The sequence below is a fragment of the Gouania willdenowi genome, chromosome 6, assembly GCF_900634775.1.
Source record: "Gouania willdenowi chromosome 6, fGouWil2.1, whole genome shotgun sequence".
In the NCBI taxonomy this organism is placed as follows: Eukaryota; Metazoa; Chordata; class Actinopteri; order Blenniiformes; family Gobiesocidae; genus Gouania; species Gouania willdenowi.
Window position 1 is genome coordinate 51,823,526 of NC_041049.1, and position 22,411 is coordinate 51,845,936.

Below are 22,411 nucleotides of genomic sequence, written 5' to 3' on the forward strand. Positions count from 1 at the left end.
TTTAAAGTTCAGGAGGTCAGTTGTTTTTGATGGTCCAGTGGAAATTTAGATGGTTGTTTTTGTCAGCATGTTGCTAAAAAATACACACACAGGACACTGAATAAAAACAGTCAACAGGAGTAAAGCAGCCTGTTCTGAGTGCATTTTTAAAATTTCACATTTTGATCACCTTGGATTCTTATAATGGCCAGTGTAAATGGTAGTTATAGGTCATTCTCACATATCTACACTTAATCTGTCAAGGCTTTAAAGCCACGGTTATTCCCTTTTATCACAAAAGAGTCAGTTGTGAAAAAGCATTGTTGTTCATTTATGAGCACACCGGTCCGCTGGGCTCAGTCAAACGAAGTAATTGTGCACACATGATATTGATTGACATGTTTGAGAGCTTCAGCCCACCAGCTGTGATCTTTTCTTCTATGGTGATAAAAGGGCAGGTCACAGAGGTTGGAGGGAGGTGATGGAAGAAGTCGAACGCAGAGAAAGGAAGAGATCAGTAAATGGAACAAAATGAGGCACACAGTGGAAAGTGGGGCGTAGGAGGGTTAAAGGAAGCATCTCTGTTGATGCTATCACACATACGGTTACTCTATGTCCAGTAGTGAGCATCTACTTTTCACTTCCTGTCCGATACTAACCTTAACCTTTTTCATACGTACTCTTAAGTCGATCTGACATCTGCCCAGTAGACTGTGTATAAATATTTTATGATGTCATCCTAGTCTGGAGTATGACCAAAGCATGTTGTTTAAAGATCACCCTGAGCGTCTAATGAGGCCTGCCCTTATTAGACGTGGGTCACGGAGTGTGTTCAGATCACACTAAAAGCTTATCTTCACATGCTGGGACTGAGAAAGAAACATGCTGAGAAAGATGGAACTATACAGAGCTGGGACATGATGTACACAATTCTTAAGGCACATGTTTGATTTATGAATGTGAGAATGGAGTTAGAGGAACAAGCTGTGCTGGTTTTCTGAACCGAAAATAAAAACTGTTCAAGCCAAAACCTGAAATAGAGAAGTTTATCTGTAAAAGTCACTGAAAGAGCATTAAAAATGTAATACTTCTTTCCTGTGAAACTGACTTTCTTTTCAATTTGATTTATAATAGTGCAGGTGATGTTCATAAACTCCGAGAACTCCTCCCCTCAGGGCTCCACTCCCTGCACCTTTATGACAGATGTAATGTTAACACCTACATAAGCAGTGAGTTGTTTAGGAAAGAAATAAGACAAAATAGAAGATTGATGTTGATGACACAAAAATAAACATAAATAAGTTCTTTCCCCAATATTGTTCATTTTGATGAACTCACACCTATGTCATTCATCAAAGAAGGCTTGGGCACTTTAAAGTCACACTGTGTAACTTTTAGCCACTAGAGGGTGCTAGACCTGTAACTTTCACGTCAAGTGCCCCTAGTCGGCCTTCCTCGCCGCGTCGGTGGCGTTCCCCCCCACTCCCTGGCCTCACTGCAGTCATCGGCCCCCTTTGCCGAGGGTCGTTGGGGCGGCCGGGGCGGACAGGTGACCCCGCGCACGCCGGGTCAACGACAACGGCGGCAAGGCCAGGGAATAGGGGGGAAGTTCCACCGACGCGGCGAGGCGGGCTCGCTTCAACGGCGGCGGGGAGAAGAGCGCGGCGGTGGCGGCTGCTCTTCCAGCCCATAGACTGTAGCAGCTCCATTTTGCACCCTAGCCCTGAGAGCCATTCCTTATCCCAAAGTTACGGATCTGACTTGCCGACTTCTCTTACTAAAGAATCCACGTTTAACTGAACTATCACGGCGATTAGTGCATCATAAACCTAACATGAAACTGTGCTCTTTTGGCTGTGAACAGAGGCTAAACTCGTTTCAGCTGCCCACAGCAATGGCGTCACGTGGGAACTACGTAAATCCGAGCCTGTGGTCACGTGACTGCCGTAAAGGGAAACGTTCTCCAGGCATTCACCAGGTCACATGACCTGGTGAAAGACAGTTTGTCTCTCCAAACTTACATAGTCGGTATTTCAAGAGGGCAGCCCCACTCGGAGCATTGATACTGTCAAGCGCTGTATATTGGCCTGAGGAATCATTTAAAATAACTCAAATGGGTCTTTAGGTCAAAAAGTCAGCGGTCTGCCTTTAAGATCAGACATTTAGACATGGGCAACATTTCTCAGTGGGGGCCACAAAAAAATTAGTCTGATTCAAGGGCCACGTTATCTACATTGATGTCATTTGTCAGCATTATTAAACACACTTTAAAACAGGGAAGAACAAATAGGTTTCTTGTCAACATGTTAACATTTTTTGTCTTTCTTGTCAGCTATTGTATTTTCCAGCCACGTTGTAATTTTGTAGATTTCAGTTGTGATTTTGTGGATTTTAGTTTTCATTTTGTGGATTTTTGGAGTAAATATGTCAAGGTTAAGGTCGCGTCACGTGTCAAAAAACTAAATTTTCCATATCTCCAAGAATATTTATTGTAAATGTTTGATGCTTACATTTATGAAAAGCTCATCTCAAGTTGAGTATTTCATTTAATCATGTACGACCTACCAGTAAAAAGGTCGGTAGTCGTCAAAGTTCATGGCATCACAAAAAAAACAGAAAAATACTTTTTTCCCTATAACTTGGCCACAAATTGAGATACAGTGCTCAGGCTGGTACCATTGAACAACATTTCCTTTCAATGTGTGACCTTGACCTTCGCTCAAGGTCATATTTAAGGTCAAGGTCAGTATTCTGTTTTTCCTGCATTATTACTTTCAATTTAATTAGAACATCTCCAGAGTGAAAGGTTTAATGGCTCAGAAAGATCAGGAGAAACTGGTCCATGCTTTTATATCCAACAGACTGGACTATTGTAATGGTCTTCTGACAGGAATCCCCCAAAAGAGCATCAAACAGCTACAGCTGGTTCAGAACGCTGCAGCTCGGGTCTTAACCAGAACAAAGAGGTCAGAGCACATTACTCCAGTTTTAAAGTATTTACACTGGCTCCCAGTCAGCCTCAGAATAGACTTAAAAGTTCTGCTGCTGGTGTATAAATCTGTGAATGGGTTTGGTCCAGAATACATCAGTGACATGATAGTCAGGTATGAACCCAGCAGGTCTCTCAGATCTATGGACACAGATCAGATAGTGGAGCCCAGAGCGCACAGTAAACATGGTGATGCTGCTTTTAGTTGTTATGCTGCAAAGAAGTGGAACAAACTGCCAGCAGAGCTGAAGTCAGAATCTAATGTGAACATTTTTAAATCAAAGTTAAAGGCACTTTTTTTCTCTACTGCATATGATTGAGAGAGAGATGATTTTTGTCATGTTGTTGATTTACTGATGACTTTAATTGATTTTACTGATGATTTTAATTGATTTTACTGATGATTTTAATTGATTTTACTGATGATTTTAAATGTTCTTATTGATTTTAAACAATTGAATGTTTTATCATGTAAAGCACATTGAGTTGCCTTGAGTATGAAATGCGCTATACAAATAAATTTGCCTTGCCTTGCCTAGTAAAAAGAACAAACTTGTCAACAAATCCAGATACAGGTTGTTATTTTTACCAATTTTTTCAAATTGCCAAATACGTATTCGCCTTGCGAATACAGGTCTTGCCTAGTGTTATTTTTGTAATCGATGAGTGTAATAATTGAAATTGTAATCAAATTTAAGGGGACATACAGTATCATGGTTTTAAATCCTTCCTTTTTACATATAAATCATACAGTTATGGTCTATATAAAGCAGAACTGCAATGCTTGGGTCTGAATTCCTCATTATTATAGCTCAACAGGCCCCTTTTCTACCCCTTTTCTGATGTGCTTCTGAGAGCAACTCGTTTTGGTGCGGTATCTTTAAATGCAAATGAGACACTCCATACTCCGCCCCTTCTCCAGGTGACACTCGGTTCAACTCCACCCTGCTCGGCCATTTTTGTAGTTTGATAGAAGAGATACGGCTATGTAGCGGCGCATAAACATTTTATTCAGAGGTTATTTACAAAATGTCAACAACAGAAGACTTGTCCATCCAGCCTTACATGTTCGAGCCAGAGTCGGACCCAGCGGAGCGAGATGAAAATGAAGATGATGAACCTGCAGAACCCTAACAAGAGCTAACGCTAGCGCCAAGCTAGCATCACGAAATGCATTTTAATACAGTCTTTTCAGAGACAAAAACGGCAAAATGAAATGACTAATGAAAACTTTAGACTTAAATTAAATCACGTAGGCCATATCATCAAGGATCTAAAATGAGCACACAGCGCTAACATATGAAGTCTGAAGACTATGCAACTGCTAATGCTAACAAAACAATGACAGGGACGTCTTATCATCACACTTTTTAGCGTTATTTACAGCTTACCGAAGTGCTCTGTTCGTTGTCTCCAAAGATAGAAGGAATTGAACCCTCAATCAGACAAAGTCTTTCGGCAAATCCTTCTTTATACTGGCAGAGGTTGCAGAAGCAGTCATCCTTGAAGTGCTCCGCGCACACAAAAATGACCTTACCCACAGATGTGGGTACATTTCCATAAAAAATAAAACTCAACCAGGCACTTTGAAAAGGTTCTGATGCTGGGAGAAGGTGTAATGAAGCGTGTGGGTTACTACATCCAACAACCAAACATTTTGACTTATCCTCTCATAACTTCGGCATCCTTGAGCTTGGACTACAAAATAAAAGCGAGAAATAAAAATGGCGGATTGCTTGAAGTGTTGGGCCTGGAGTTGATGTCCTAATTTGGCAGTTCCGCTGCAAATACTGTGATGTAATAGTTCAAAAAATGTAATAGAGAATAGAAAAATCGAAACAGATTGGAAAATATGAGCAAAACAGAATATAAAGATATCTATGGAGCACCTGAAGAGACTAATTTGATTTTTTCTGTACTTCTAAACACTCTAAATATACAACAAAATGCATTTAAGGGCTAAAAAAGTGGATTTAGCATGATATGTCCCCTTTAAATTAATTGCAGCCTTTACATTTGAGTTAGTTGACGTTTATTGTCGTATGTCTTGTTATTCAACTGAGGGGTGTTGAATAAATAAATTACAACATTAAAGTCACACCTAGAAAGGTACAACAGCGTTAAAAAAATTGCAGTCACATTTAAAAGAATAAAAATACTTCTTGGTTCTTTTTAAGAAGCTTTAAATACCCAACAATGACTTGAGCTGCAGATGAAGGTACATCATGTGTGGCTGTTGTTACATTAAGCTCCCAACAAAGGTCTCATCTGGTTTATGCTCACTACATAAAAAGGTTTACAGTGTCTTTTAATTAGCAGTCCTTTATGTTTTTGACACGTCGCTATTACTCTTTGGTAATTGTCCATTACAAAATTACAACACAGGATGAAAATGGCCACATCTGTTCTCTTTTAGGTGCCAATGGCTTTTGTGTCGAGCTTGAAAAAACCTCAAACCTGCACATTATCACCAGCATGAGCATATGATTAAAGGGGTGTGACTTGGCATATTAATGTGGTCTCCCCCTTCCCATTATTTATGAGTTACATTGGTAGTTATCTCAATCTGGGGCAGACATGCAAATTAGGATAATGGTTGGTTTCCATTCTTGTGTCTTTAAGAGTTGAATTTTTTCATGCTTTTTTTTTGCCTCAGTATGTAGTTTCATATACATTTATTACCACTTTGTGATTTTGAGAGCGCATTGGTTAAATTTGGATTCAGGGTTTGCACAAGATCTTTAATCTTGGCTTGAACTGACATATAAAGAATGAATAAAATGAATAGCTCTGCGCTCAGAAAATGTGTTAATAGGTAATTAGGTTACCCCCAACACCCCGCCCCCGCTCCACCCTCTTTTCATCTATTTCTCGGTTGTAATTTACTGGTTTTTTTTCCTCCTCCTCCTGGTTTTGCTCGTGTTCTCATTTCACTCCCAGTCTGGGCCTCTTTTCGTTCTTGTGCGCTGACTAACTCTCAAAACAATGTTACGCGAGCATCTAAAAATGACCATGAATCAACATCTCAAAGGATGACCTCTCCCACTCTCCGTTCCTGACATTCTCTCACACTCACCTGGTGACACTGGTTTCTAGGAAACCGGTTTGTGCAGTGACAGACAGGTGCTTCAGTCTTAATGGTTGAACACAGATATCTACTGAGCAGTCAACAAGGAAGTTTGTGTCTGTGGGGAGAAAGTGTGCGTTTTTCACTGATGATGATCAAATAGAGTTAAAAGGAGACCTTAGGATGGCAACACAAGGCAGGAATGGTCGGATGGCAAAAACCCAGCTTTACTGGAGGGGGATTACACTGGTCTCAGGTAAACCTTTTTTTTTTGCTAAACAGGAAATGTATTATAAACATACATTAATCACTTTACTTTTGATTAATTAGAGTAATTACTGCAAGTGTTTGAAGAAATGTATTGTTCTTTTCAATACAAAAATGCACGCTCACTTGATAAGTGCCGTCATAACTGTAGGTGAAGCCACAATCAAAGCATTCTGAATATTAAGTTTGTTAAAAGGAAACAATCTGAGCATAAATAATCTGGTAGATAATGCTGTTTGTGACCAAGCGCTGAATATTTATTGACAGTAAACATTTCAGGTTAGATATATATATATTTTGACAACTTAAGTTAAATATCTTTAAATGACTATTTAGGTAATATTTTCAACAGCGTTTAGATATTTCTTGTTTGTTTTGTTTATTAGCAAGATTCTATCAAAAGTACTTAATGAATTTTATTAAAGATAGACCTTATGCAATGGAAGATTCCATTGAACTTTAGAGAGGATCCGGATCAATATACTGATTCTGGATTGGTTTCAAAAATCAAAAAATGTCCAACTCTCATCTTTTCAAAAATTAATATCTTGTTTAGTATTTGACCAATCTTTATGAAATTTGACTGACTTGTGTTGGGTTGATTCCTGATTTTGCTACAACGAGTTTCGTTGGGATCGGAACCAGATTGCTCATTTCATCGCAAATTTTTCTAAAAATGTGCCGATACATTTGGTCCTACTGTATGGTTATTAATGAGGATAGAAATTTCTTTCAAGCCTTTAAAGTGTGAAGGATCATGGTACCATGATCAGGATCACTGATAGAGAGAACTACATCCCTGAGCAGAATCGGTAGATGAATGATAGATGAAATAATCAGTGCTTTCATTGATCTTCTCTAACCACTTTACCCTGTTCAGGGTCGTGTATCTCAGCTAACTTCAAGATCAATGCGTGGCACAATCTGGACAGGAAGTCTGATGCAGGGTCAATAATCATAACCATTATCAACAGATTTTGCAAAGTGTGTAGATGGATTGAAGGATAGAGGGATAATTTACACATCATGTTTTTTATAATTATATTAACTTTGTGAACACAGGCTTGACTTTACGTATTGCTTTCTTTTTCTGAGCAGATTTTCTAATCAAAGTAATGGCTTAGGGGGCTTAACAACACAGAATGAATTAGAAAGTCATTAGAACATACTGTTCCTCAATTTTTTTGTACAACAGTTTACAGTATGTAGATCTTTTTCTGAGCTCACGAGTGTTGTTTTCATAATAAGGCATGTTTTACCTTTAGGTTTATTTCAGTGTACCTTCTCTGAAACAGTCACGTTTTTGCAACATGTACAATTTTGGTTGTTTGTGCTTTTTGTTCGTTTTCTTACTCAAACTATATATGATGTCAATATTTGTCATTTCCTTGTTCTTGTCAGTTTTCTTTGCATTCGTTGTTTAAACCGCAAACTTTTTTGACAAACAACTATGTGTAAATTCTAACTGAGAGATCTGTAGGTTGTTTTAGGTTTCCAGACTTTTCTATGAAAACTTGTCTAAATATTGGGACTCTGTAAGGGAGCCCAACAATGAACAAAGCCTCCAAGAAATAGAAAATAATATTTTGCTCCTAATTTGGCAGGTAGTGTTTTACATTAGTGCTGATGTTGTGGCGATACCGATACAGCACTAAAAGGCTGGCATCGGTATCGGTAAATATAAACTCCTAACACGCCGACGCCCATTACAGCATTAAACTCTTCTCAATCCCAATCCCCAATGCTGGGCCGCGTTTTCATGTTGCCTAAAAACAAACTAACGTTCCTACACACGAGAGAAAATGTCAACGATTTCGAGGACCTGATTATCGGTGAAAAACAGGTCATATCTCTTTTTAAACACCACAGTAGGGCTGAACAATTTAGGAAAATAATCTAATTGTGATTTTTTTCCTCAATATTCTGATTGCGATTTAATATGCGATTATTTTTTCAAGGGCCTCTTGTCATGTATTTTTCAATGAACACAAGCAATAGATCAATCTATTTCATATTAAACAATTTCAGATGTATTTAAACTTATATAATAAATATAAAATATACATTTTAAAGCACAGATTACAACAATAAAGCAAACATATCTGTGGTTTTACCTCTTCAACATATCTAACTAACTTCACGTTTCATGTAAACATGTGGACCACTTCTTAAACACCCTCTGAAATTAACAGGACAGTACAAGACAGGACAAGAAATTAAAAAAAAATTATAATAATAGTAAACGCAGCCTTTGCGATTGGGAAATCTCGATTATGATATTGCGATAATATCGCAAATGCAATTAATCGTTCAGCTTTACACCACAGTACAGCTGATACTACGCAACTGGATCTATCCACAGACCCTTCACCAACTTGTCACTTCCATACATAGTGTTTCCGACCATTATCCAGATATTCTGGCAACCAGATGTATTTGATGTCGCTGCTGTAGCTTTCTCCCCTGTGGTTGTCGGTCATGTTATTGCTACAAGTTGAGTCATTCAAAGAACACACAGTATTAAAAAAAGGAACTGGACAAAAAGCACGAGGAAGTGTTTGAGGTCAAGCTAGGGGGAGGACATTGGCCACATCGTACATTATATTGTGGATTTCTCCTACGCCAACATCTCAACATCTTCACGTGACCTCCTAATTTCTAACTGTTCTTGAAATAGATGTGTGGCGGTTTCTCTAATAGATTTGCGTGCTTGTTTTCATTGCTGACATAGTAACACATCCCCCACGTCAGGAGACAATAGGCGTACAATGACTGTGATCACAAAGCTGAGCGTTGACTGGAGGAGGGGAGCTGGTGTCTGAAATACTTCTGATAAGCTGCTTACACAAGCCATGTTCTTAATAGGGAACTTATAGAATAGATTAAGTTTCAATATTAGTGAATATTGAATAGAATGTGATGCGTACAGCAGGGAGACCTGCCAGTTGAAGTCCAGATGGTGGGTGGAGAAAACCCTCCTTTAATCCCTCAGCCTGTACATTATACCACCCCCCTATCTTTCACTTAAACACACACACATGCACGCAGACACACACACATACACACACATGCACGCAGACACACACACAATTCACATCATCTGGACTTTGATCAGTTTGCATATTACCTCTCACTTTCCACTTTCCTTTTCATGGCACATTTAATTTCATGTGTCATTATCCACATCATTATCTTAGCTTAGCATTGTTAGTCTCGTAAATCTGATTTAGGAATAAATAACCACCAATCGATTTGGAAAGATGAAGGTAGTTTTTCCATTCTGCGTGGGTTTAAATTTCACTATTTAGGTTTTGACTGTATTAAATTAAGACTAATGATTAGGCTGAGAAAATGAGGCCAAAACGTGAAGCTCATTGTTAGTTATGGAAAGGCCAAGAGAGATTAAAAAGCATTCATGAATATTGAGTGTTTGAATATTGAATATCAGCGATGTGTCGCAATATTTCACCTCGCGATTATCGTATCGATCCAAAAATTGTCCAAATCAATTTTTTTATGTTTTATGTTTCATGTTTTTTTAATTTAAAAAAAAAACATTTAATTGCTCTAACATATGCATATGTCAGTGAACCACATAAAACCTTGTTAAACTACCTCACATGGATTTTACTCAATGCATTTTATCTTGGAAGTTGAGCACTTTATTTTCATAAAACATACTTTTATAGATGTATGTGGTTACTTTTTTTTTTTTTTTTTTTTAAGAATTTAAGAACTTAATCAGAATCTGTTGTCGAAGCAAAAATTAAACTTTTTTGAAAAATGTAATTTGACAGTTTGATAAACATACCACTTGTTTTTGATATTTGTACTTGAGTTACAGTTTGTTAGCATTCACTTGTTCTTGCAAGTTTGAAGGAAAATACATACATAATTGTATTTCATACCATTTTGTACTTGTTAAGGTGAAATTGGTAATTGTTGATATTGCGATACATTGTGATGTATATCGTATTGTTTAGTATTGGGATAAATCGTATCGTGACATGGAGATCGTATCGTATCGTCAGATTCATGGCAATGCACATCCCTAGTAGAGTAAACGTAATGTTTACACAATCCAAACTTGAAGTTGCAGTTAGCTTTATCCTTCATTATAATAAGAGGTTTTTAAATTAATTGATACCTTTTGAACCATAATTACAAAAAAATTAGACACTATCTTCATTAGTGTATTCAGTTGTTGGTGGATGAGTGGATTGGTTCCATTCTGCCAAGTGTACTGCATCGGTGTGTGTGTGTTTGTGTGTAACACTCGTGAGTCCATCATTGTTTTTGTTTTTTTTGACGATGATTGCAATTTTCTCTTTAATCTTTTCTGTGCATATTAAATGACTGTGTTGAAAGAAGGCAGGACTTCCCTACAGACCTTTCCCGACATTTCACAGACAGGCTAATTAGTGTTTTCTTCTCCGTTGGGGGGTAAATCCCAGTCTTTCCAAAAACAAACAGTCTTTTCCAGATATTGATATATATTGTCAGCTATGGAAATTGTGCAAACAGTTCCTGTTACAATAATGCAGTTTTTCGTTCCAGTGCTGCTTTGGTCTTCTCATTCTCATTTTTGACTTATTTCCTTTTTTTTTGTATTGCAGAGAGAAATCGTAAAGTTCCCTGCTGCAAGACCAGGAGCGCTGATGAGGAATCCTGTGTTGGAGTGAAAATCGAACACTCTACTGGTAAGCAGACCAGTAACTCCATCCACATAACTCTCTTTATTTCATTTCAGAGCAGATCAACAGATGTTTTTTTTTTTTTTAGTACTCATCCCCTTAAAAGTATTTTACTACTCCATGCCGTGCTCACATTCTGCAGTGTGTCCGTCCACATACGTGAATATGTCAATATGTCCACTTTTGTGACTGTCTTGCTGATCCCAATGTTGGGAGCCACAGTGTTGTTTTAGGCCATATTAAGATTCACAGCTTTGTTTGTTACTCGTAGTATCTCCATATAAAGCAGGGGATTTGCATACGAACTCACACAGGAATTTATAGCTGTTTACTGTTGTCATGAACCTGAACGAGGCTGAAAAGTTCCTTTAAGTCCTCAAGATGGTTCTTTCGAAAAGAAGAAACACTAAACAAAGAAAAGACAAAGAAAATGTACATAATTAGGTAAAAGACTGTTAATTTAATAAGGATTAAATACAAGTGCACACATTCCAGTAAAATATAATACTAATATATAAATATAATACAAATATATAAGTATTGTGAGAATGGACAGTGTTCTGCTGTACGAATTAACCCAGTTTAATCTAAAAAAAACAGTACTTAACAAATGCCCATGAGCCCGTGACCCACTTTGGGGTTCCCACTAATCGAGAACCCTTTCCTTTAAAAGCTGTGGCCATTAGGAAATGGTCATAAAGGAGATGTTTCATTCCCAGTGAGGGCTTTGCAGAGGGCACAAAGTACAAAGTATTGCATTTTTTCTCTTAGCAGAGGCGTAATAACCTCAGGTAATGTGTGTGTGTGTGCGTGTGTGTGTGTGCGTGTGTGTGCGTGTGTGTGCGTGTGTGTGCGTGTGTGTGCGTGTGCGTGTGTGTGCGTGTGTGTGTGTGTGCGTGTGTGTGTGTTCAATAATGAGGGACAGTGCTCACTGATAATATCTTTATGCAAACTAAGTTATCCTCTAGTTTTCATTCTCAGTCTTTAAAATATTCAAAAATAAAATTTAAAAAAACATTAAAATGAGTTTAAAGCCTCTTTTAAACCCCATTTTCTCACCTTTTCACGTTTCCTTTTGTCTTCTTTCTGTCCTCTTCTCCACTGCTGTAAATCTCTCCATCCTTTCACTGATCCCCATCTGTCTGTCCTCTCTGTGTTGTTTATGTGTCTCTCTTTCGGTTTCTTGTGTTGTTTATCTTTCTCTCCTTTACCTTGATTCTGTGTGTTTCTCCACATCTTTCAGGCACTATTACCTTTTCCTCTTTATTTCCAGTCCTCACATCCTTCTGTTTTTAATCTGTTGTAGTGGGCCTGTGTATTGTGCTTCAAAGCAGACAGCATTGCTTTTATAAAGCTAAACCCTGGATTACAGGATGAGACGATCTGGAAAATCTGGGTAGTTGTACTAAAACACTCCTTTTTAATCGTGTCTGGGGCTAATAGTTATACACTGTAATAATCACACACACACACACACACACACACAAGGTCTTTGCACACTAACCACCCACTCTGTTCACTCAGCATTTGGACTATATTTTTGTCTTTTTTTTTTAAAAAAAAAACACAAAAATAATTTTATTTCTTGTCATCAGTAATTCAGATTTTTTTTTTTTTGTTGTTGTTTTATTTAATATATACTTTATATATTCATCCCAACATATACATTTCAATACACTTAGAAAGCCCCAAAAATTGGAAACAGTGCACAATTTTTTGACTAAATATTTCTATTCAGTATTTTTTTTTTTTTACGTGACAATAACCAGTCTATAGCACTATTCGCACTGGATTAGTTTTACTTAAGGAACACATGTAATAAATAAATGATCCCCCAACGTCTACTTTTTATGAGTTCGCTGAAATTTACAGATATCTGAAAAGGTGAAACAGTGTGAGTTGATGTTAAAACAACTTAACAGGCTTTTGACCACAGCTCAGTGCTGTGTTACTGCTAGTGCTAGCCAGCTGTATTAAATAGAAGGCTACAAACAGAAAAAATAATAATTGCGGCACAGAGCAGAACTACCATTTGCCTCTGATATTGCTCTTTTTCTTTTTCTTGCCGTACGTTACGGGCCAATAAGGTTATGCTGACCCGGGTCAGCCTCCATTCTTCACCAAAAGTAAACAAACATGCATTCCGGTGTCGCAGTCTGTGTTTACTTCATACTGAGATTGATTATGAGCATATATGCGCATGCGCACGACTGGAAAATTAATTTTTGCTAAATAATACTAATTCAGTTTTGTTTATTTCTTTTTTCAGAGTGAACGGACACGTGTTTTATTAGTTTATTGGATTAGGTTAGTGTTAGGGTTGCATGCACGCATATATGCCCATAATCGATCTCAGTACGAGATAAACTCAGATTGTGACAACAGAAACAAAACAGCGCTAGCCCTAACCATTTCTGTCCAAATCACAGAGAGGCCTATTCGCATTGGATTAGTATTATCACAGGACCTCGGAGTTCAGCAGAATATAGTAGGTCATTTGTGGGGGAATTTTTACTGTACAAATTACTGACATGGCCGATTCGCATTGAATTAACATCGCAGACATTCTCCGCAATGATTACGAATCGCATGTGGTCCCTCAATAAAACTAATCGCATAGCGCTCATGACTCAATTTAGAAAAAAATACATGTGAAAGTGCATGCGAACGGAAACTATACCAAAATATAATGATCGTTTCGTTAACTAATAATATTCATCACTTGGGATGAAATCCAATCAAAACTCTTGTGATCACGTGATCTTACACATTAATTACATCAAATCTTTGTGTGTATTTACAAACTATTAATACCATCTCATGTCAAGTAGATCAATGCTAATTGAATCTTTATTTTAAAAAAAATGCATGTGTTGTATATTTTAGTCGACTATATCTGTTACAGATTTAGTCGACTAAAATCTTCACATCATTTAGTTGACTAAAACTAGACTATAACATAAATACTACTGATGGCCAGATTTTGACTAATAATATGTTGAATTTTAGTCAAAAGACTAAGACTAAATTCAAATTTGCTGTCAAAATCAACAAAAAAACAGCACTTATAAGAAGTATTAATATTAAGACTATAGTAATACAGGTGCTAATGTTAAGTGTGAAAACATGTTTAAAATAAATGTATAAGACAATGCTTGCTATGACAATAAATCAGAGAGACTGAAGTGAATATATACTTAAATAACACGTATTCAGCATCATAAATACTTGAGTAATTCCAAGAGTGGGAAATTACTTTTGTTACAGTGGCTCAGAGTAAAAATCATAACAAAGGTGAACATAAATGCTAAGAAACATATTAGAGACCAAAACAATGATTAGATTGACACAAGAATAAGAATAAGGATTAAATATTAAATAAGGATTAAATATGAATAATCAGGATTTAGTACGTGTGAAAATATACTTGCAGATATTATACAAATATGCAACAATATGAGGTGATTTTAAATATTAAAACAAGGTAAGAAATTCTTTTATTCAGATCTGTCTGCTTTGTTCACCCTAAAAAAAAAAAGTAAAAAGCTGTTAAAGGTGTATATACTGTGAGAAATACAATGCTATAGTAAGCTGTTCTTATCTTTACCTAAATACATATTTTGGGTGTGGTTTGACGAGTGCCATAGTTCAAATATTTATTACATGAAAGAATCTATTATGACTGCATTTCATCCATTCTCTGACTTGTTGCTCTGTTGTGATGTGTAGGTGTGAGCATAAAATAATAATCATAAATAGTTCCTGAAATGGGGAAATGCTTATTTTCAAGGCGCCACATGAATCTGTGGACAAGCTGAGCTGTGTGAGACGTTTAAACTCATTTACACAATAATTAAGTTGATGGAATTTTGTTCTGGTGTAACTGGTTTAGGGGAAGAGCAATAATAATTCCTGTCATTCCTGCAAAACACACATTACAGAAACACAGGTGTGTGACAACATGTGTGTGATGTTTTGTATATGTGCCTGTGTATAGGGAGCAATAAGACGATATATAGCCCTCAGCAGGATGTAAATTAAAGCTCCCCCTGTTGGTTCAGCTGGTTTTACCATGTGACGGCTCACAGGTGATAGTCTGCTGCACCTGAAAAAGAAAAAGAAGAAGCAAAAACCTCACAGCTTTACTCTCACATACACTCCAGCAGTAGATGCATAACATGGAGAAGTCGGGGTTGCAGTTCCTCCCGCCGACTTCTGCAAACGGTATATATTAAAGGTAGGGTAGGCGATTTTCAGAAGCAAAAAAAAACGGTTTGTTTTTTCCATTGGTTGAAGTTATTACAGGTTCACAGCTGCTACAGTCGACAGATTTTCTTCGTTCCATTTCGTTTTTCACACCAGATCACTTCACCTCAGAGGTTTATTTGGCAGTTAAATGTGAGTTTGAAGGCTTTTCAGATTTGTGTAAAGCTGCTGTAAATATTTGATCGCATGGCGTTGTCTTGGTTGATGATGGGAGATAAAATAATAATGTGGCTCATTTCAGCAGATGATGTTCAAACACAGTGTTTGCCATTGATTAAAATATCTGACTGATGCCAGAGGCAAAGAGAAAGAATGGAGCATTCATTGAGTCTGATCTGCTTGTTGTGTTTTCCCCTCCACTGTGTCACTGCTTTATCTGCTTGTTTGGTTTATTACCAGTTTCCAAAATAATGCTATTTATGTAATTACTAGGGATGTAACGATTCACTCAACTCCCGATTCGATTCACGATACTGGGTTCACGATACGATTCTCTCACGATTTGTTTTACAAAATGGGACTGTAGACAATTTTTTTTTTTGGGAAAAAAACTAGAAAATGCTGTACTATTTTCCTTTTATTTTTCATTGTCAAAAGAATTCCTTGATAAACAATTCAAAACAATGCAATTTAACTAAAAATAAATCTTGAATGAAATAAATAAAGGAATAATAGAAATGAAAATGAAGCCTATTAATTTAAATTCTGGTTCAATAATAAACAATGCAAAACTGCAAAATAGTTCTTTTTCTTTTAAAAGTGCAACTGAAAGTGTATTTTGTGCCTTAACAATTAGACTTTAATATAAAAAAAAAACGTCATTGCACTGATTTACGTCATGTTTGTTTGGACCAGCAGAGGGCGCTGGTAACACAGTGGTCGGTTGGCATGCAGATATCTTGCAGTGAAGAAGAGAAGCTATGCTAGCAGACAGAGCTAATAGAAAAACGTGACTTTAACAGATATTCAAGTAATATTACAGATATTCTTTCATTTATTAACATATTTAAGAGTAGAAGGCGGCCAGAAAGAAAGTATTAGCAGACTACGCCCGCCGCCTACACTCTGCTGGTTTAAAAAAAAGTACTGCGATTCAATTTTCAGAAAATCGATATCAACCGTGATACCTATGAATCGATTTTTAACTGCCTTACGATTAATCGTTACATCCCTAAATTGAACTATTTTGACTTACATTCATTTGGATGTAGATTGCATTGTTTTAAGTAGTATTGTTTTGGCAAACTTGGTTTAACAACTATCAGGACTGTGCAATGAGTTGCTGTTGTTGTTATTTATTTATTTTTAAAAACTAATAATTCAAACTTTCCAAATATATTAGAAATATGGTTCCTGTTCATCATGTGCCTCCAAGCACAATTTCCTGTTTGATGGAAGAGGTAGCAGCAGTTAGTAGCAAGTAGGTAATTGCTATTTGCTAAATGCTAATTTTCATTACCTGTCCACACAGTTGGCTTTTCAAGGTGAAAAACCTATAAAATAGAAAGACACCTTAACACAGTAAAAATGTACAACATTAAAGACAAATGAAAACAGAAAATAAGAGGTAAGAAACTGTACAATGGTTTCTTAAGAATAGCAGATTAATCAGCGCTTATTTTATATGTGGAAAATCATGTTCCAGATTCACATTGAAATGCCACAGTTACCATCTATTAAAGCCTGTGTGTTGACTTGATTCGAGGCCTGACATCTTGTAATAAATTCTCCAAACATAGATGGAGCCAAAACATTATGAACACTTTGAAATCATCTCAATATTACAATAGCTAATAGGTTTTTAAATCGTAAGTTGTTGGTTTTATCCGTTTTATTACACTGTAACACACACAATGTAACAATAAACAAGGATCGAGGCTATTTGTTGATTACCAACCTCTTATTTTGAAAAGCTCCAAGTTGTAGATGAGTGTTCTCTGCATGTGCAGCAGTTGTAAGTACAGCAAAAAAATAGAGAAAATGGCTGTCTGTTTAACCTAACTCCAATCTAACTAGCAGTATGTCCTTATTTGTATTTTGATGTTTACCACGCAGGAAGTTGCACCCATAATTACACTCTTATTTTAATTTGTAAGCACTGCATGTTAAAATTACTTACAGTAAGTATCGAGTGTGAGTGTTTGCGTGTGCGTGTGCGTGTGTGTGTACTGTAATGAGGGGTGTGTGAGTGAGAGTGTGGGAGGAGTTGTGTGTTGCTCAATGACTCTGCAGCAAACTGAGTCACTCACAGCAACACCTTCTGAAGAGACGTTATTGAATTTGAAATTGGTGCTCTGTAGACACACACACACACACACACACACACTGAAACACTGAAGACTGGCTTGACAGCTGTTCTCATGCCTGTCTTCAAGGAAGGGTGAGTTGTTCCTTGCAGTGTTTTTCCTGTGGGTCGTACAGCCTTTGTTTTGGTTATTAAGTTTCTTTATATATATATATATATATAATCGTTGCACAAATTGTGTATGTTTTTCTTGTCAAATGACCCGATCAACCACCTGACTGTGTTTTTTTTCAAACACAAAATCTATTTTGCATAGCTAATGGGGACCCGTTTGTTTACTGTTTAAAATAGTCTTAGGCTTTTTTGCTGAATAAACAGAGCTTGTTGGCAAACAGTAGAGACAGTTCGCTGCACATACTGTATTGTTTGTTTACTTTAAATATGCTTTATTAACAAGTGCAGGAAGAAACGCTTTTTGAAAAGTTACATGTCCGTTTCCTTAAACACAGATTTCTGCAATCCTGTGTCAGACAGTCCTGAGCCACTGATGAGGTGCTGCCATGCTGCAGCACACACACACACACACACACACACACACACACACACACACACACACACAAACAAACACATTCGTGTCGTTTGTGTTTGCACACAAGTGTTTATAGGTGTGATCACACGTTTTAGTTCAATTCTGCCTGGAGAGAAAGACGAGGAAGTGAACAGGTAGGCCAGAACTTCTTTAAACATGAATTAGCTCATTTCAGACTTGACGAAAAACAATGAGTGAAGCAAAAGAACAAAGAAGTTGTTAAGTTGATGCTTCGGTGGCTCAAATCCCCAACGAGATGCAAACTACAGCCACCTGAGCCACCTTTTTGTCTGGTCTCCGATTTTGCCACCATGGATGAGACTTTTGAAGTCAATAACCGGACTAAACCTCAAGTAATATTTATGATCTTTTGATAGAGTTTGGTTTTGTAATTCAAATAGTGTGTTTATCAAATGTGGATCAGAAAACCTTTTAAAACAATCCACCGAAAAACCAGGTTGAATGAGGAAAGTGGCAGATCTAACGTAAAACAGTTTAAGATCCATCCATAGAGCCATTTTCAGACCCACTTATTCCTTTTTCCAGGGTCGCAGGGAACAGTTTAAGGGAATAATGTAAATGCTTTCATTGTTCCCTGAATCAGTTTGTGTGGTATTGCTGGAATACATTATAATCTTTGCCCAGGTGCTGTATGGTCTCTGCTGTGATACTGTGATATGTCAGTCTGACAGGCAGGCGACGTGACTCTTAGCTGGAGACAGATTACTCTGATTAAAATGCATTCGTATACTTGTTTAACCAGAAACTCCATAGCAAAAGCCTCTTATCATTTCATGGGCTAATGTCAACCTTTTGATTAAGTGATACAGACACTGATGCCTGGAGGCTCAGCGGAGTCTGGAGTAAAATGAATCTTACAGCTTCACAAAGAAAGCTGGTTGCCATGGTTACAATCCCTAAAACATAGACAGAGGACAAGGACAAGTCTCAGACACACACACATACACACCTTCGAACAGTTTGTTTAGGGTGTTTTAGGCAGAATGTACGTGACTACATCTGAGACGTGGGTCCTGGTCCATGAGATCCTCCTGTGTTTACAGCTCTAAACAGCCGAGCTCTGAACCCATCACCCATATGGTGAGTGGACTCAGATCATATGTATGTATGCTGTTGGTTGACTGCTTCTGTTTTACCGTCAGTCTGTCATTTGGCGCTGAAGCAGTTTTAATGAGAGGATGCTTGAATGAGCGTTAGCGGCTCATGCTAGCCACAAACCAAGTAGATGTTATCCTAATTTTACTACAGTAGTGCTGACTGCGCATTACAACATTATTGTTCACTAGTTTGCACTTCTACGTATACATAAAATACAAAATATTTAAGAAAACAACAATATCCAAGCAGTAAAGTCTTCACTTTAAATTTCCTAGATTTGTGACCAATTTCTATTTGATTAAGGGAAATATTATGGAATAAATTGAGGAAAATGTAGGGATTTTGTTAGAATTTTAACAGTTTAACCAGGAAAAACTGTGAGTCCCTGCAAATATTGTTAAGTCTCATTTACACAATGACTCATGTTTTCTTTGTCATTTTGACTTTCTCCTGCGAGCCAAATTTGATGCTGCAAAGGGCCGGATTTGGCCCCCGGGCCTTGAGTTTGACACGTGGTGTAGAAGGAAGACTAATAAACCCCTAAAATAATAAATGTAGGGCCTGAGTTTCTGATAATTAGATTTAGTACAAATAACAAACTACCACTTTTTCCACTTTAGAACCTTTATTACAAAACCAAATATGCAGATTGAATATCAACAGTTCAAAGTCAATAACAAAAACAAATATCTTTGAGGTAACAAGGTTCCCTAAAGTATGATGTTACAAACACTTTTAGTTTACTGAAGCTCTATATACTGTATATCATTTAAGATTTTTCCGTTTAGTGTTTAAAATACCAGATTAGCCAAAGGCGACTCCTGAGCTTGTCATGTGACGTGAGCGTCTACATGCTGTTTTCAAACTTCCTACAATTTTCACTCTATGATAAAGCTCCCTAACATGGCTTCCAATGATCAGCACCTATTGTTGCTGTAAAAGGCAGTGAAGCACCTAATCAAGGGACATTCCAGAGGCAACCCTCATGAATGTGTTGTACGTCTGAGCCCATGTATAGAAACGTTTCCCAAACACGGAGCTAAAGCATTTCCAGTCGTACGGTTGCCTTTTGCTGTTGTCTTTAATTACGCTTTGTGGCAAACATTTTTCTTCTTCTACTGCAGTTTGGTGAGATAACGATCTCTTTAGGAAAAATAGAAGCACCAAATTTGCACTACAGTAACTACTTTTTAAAAAAAATTGTAAACAAGCAGCGTCTTAAAAAAGTACACCACAAGTGCGACACAGTTTTACCTCATACGTGAGTTGTTTATGGCAGGGGTTCTCAACTGGTCTCACACTGGGACCCACATTTTGCCACAGTCATTACATCGCGACCCAATTTGTTTTAGAATTCAACCAACAGAATTTTGATTTTCAAAAATAGCTGTTGAAAACACACACATGTAATCCTTTTTAAAACATATATCTATACATTTTTTGTGCATTTCACAGCATGTCTGTCAAAAGAAAAGTCTATTTGAAAATAAATATTGAGTATTTATTAGATCTATTTTACACCAGAAGTGCACCTACTGTATCTGGTAGGCTGTTATTTTATATTAAACAATAGTTAACACCCTTTTACATCATTTTAGATATTGCATTATAGTCAGAATAATAATCATAGCTGCTGGCTTTTGTTTAAAATGTATTTTTTTGACATGTTTTAGGTAAAATCTTTGGTAAATTCATTTAAAAGTTTGCACTACTGGATCATTTTAAAGACGATGCTCACCTGGAGCATTTAAAGGTAATTCAGGTCTTTAAACAACACTACTAAACAATAAATACACCCTTGATCTCAATGAATGAAATATTACAGTTAAAAATCTTTATTCGTTACATAGTGGACTGCGTTGAGAACAAACTAAGAAAAGAATGATCAACGGAAATTCATTTCCACCTGTTGTCTGTTCTACTTGCACAACAACAGGTGAATTTGGTTCACATTCAGTGACTGGACATGTTGACTTCAGAGAAGAAGTGGAGTTACGTTGTGTTGTTTATGTGCTTTCTTTATGTTCAGCAGTAGTATAGGGTGAGATAATCTAATAATAAGACATTATTTATCACATCATTCGACTGATGTTATGGATTCGAAACCTGCACGAGCACAGAAACTTACTAAAATAAACATGCAACACCACTTTTTTTTTTTTTTTTTTTTTTACATGTACGCACAAAAAGAGACATTTGTTTGCTTTTGCAAAAAAAACACACATACAACCTGCACAAACAGGCTCCCCTGAACAGGGCAAGAGACTAAAAGCAAACACTATTATTACTATCATTATTATTGTTTATATTTATATGAAATAAGTTTCACTGCTACTGCAAAAAAAAAAAAAATGCTGCTTATGCTGTAATTAAGGCGGATTTTAAAACATTCCACCTTCATTTATTTGGAGTTGCTGAAACACTGGTGTCATTGGCTTTGCAGCGTATTTGCATCCACTCAATATATATCAGTGTCTCCTGTAAAATCATCACACCTTTTTTTAAGGGGCTACGTGAAATGGAAACTGCTTATAAAATAAGAAGAGAGCCTGCATTCCCATGGCTACATAACTCCATATATGGACCCTTGCTCCCCATAGACTGAGTGTTTGTGTGCTGTAAGGTCAGAGGGGAAACTACACTACTGTAAACACTGCTAGTTTAGGCTGGTCCCTCAGGTTTCTGGTAGGAGTGTGACGATATATCTTTCCAAAACCTTTTCTGTTTTTTTACTAAAATGTGCAGGTAGGTCTCCACAGAAACTCTGTCACTGTTTGTCGATGGAACCAATATATTGTTTACTGGAATATTGCACTTTAATGGTGTCACTGGTAAGAAAGACCCTATTTTTTTGTTTATAAAAAGCACTATTGGAGATACTTATTTGTTTACATTGGTATGTTGACACTTATCTACAGAGATGTTGCACTAAAATAGTGTCACTGTTCATAGGACACTTTTTCAATTTATTGTCTTTCAGAGATGTGAAATAAAATTAAAAATTTTTCACTTAATCTTTTTTTTTTTTTTGTAGATTGATTTCTGACCAATATACCGATAATCGCAGTATTGTCATATGGTGAGCTTTGTATAATATCGTGAGGTACCCAGAGGTTCCCACCCCTAGTTTCTGGCATGTTGAAATATGCCAGAAACTGCTCCTCACGGATGGGTTAAATGCAGAGGAGGAATTCCA

The 22,411-nt window shown here is 37.0% G+C and overlaps 1 protein-coding gene across 7 annotated transcripts in view; it reads left to right on the top strand.

The window, feature by feature from the left end:
* Window positions 1-22,411, top strand: part of fgd4a (FYVE, RhoGEF and PH domain containing 4a) — a 66,525-nt gene that overhangs the window by 21,973 nt on the left and 22,141 nt on the right. For 5 of the 7 annotated variants that reach the window (XM_028450137.1, XM_028450140.1, XM_028450138.1 and 2 more), the window contains exon 2: window positions 10,919-11,002. In XM_028450137.1, coding sequence (XP_028305938.1) covers window positions 10,919-11,002 — 84 coding nt within the window. Of the gene's footprint in view, window positions 1-6,090; window positions 6,292-10,918; window positions 11,003-17,506; window positions 17,643-22,411 lie in introns of those variants that run through there. The other 2 variants (XM_028450139.1, XM_028450141.1) reach the window with 2 other exon arrangements.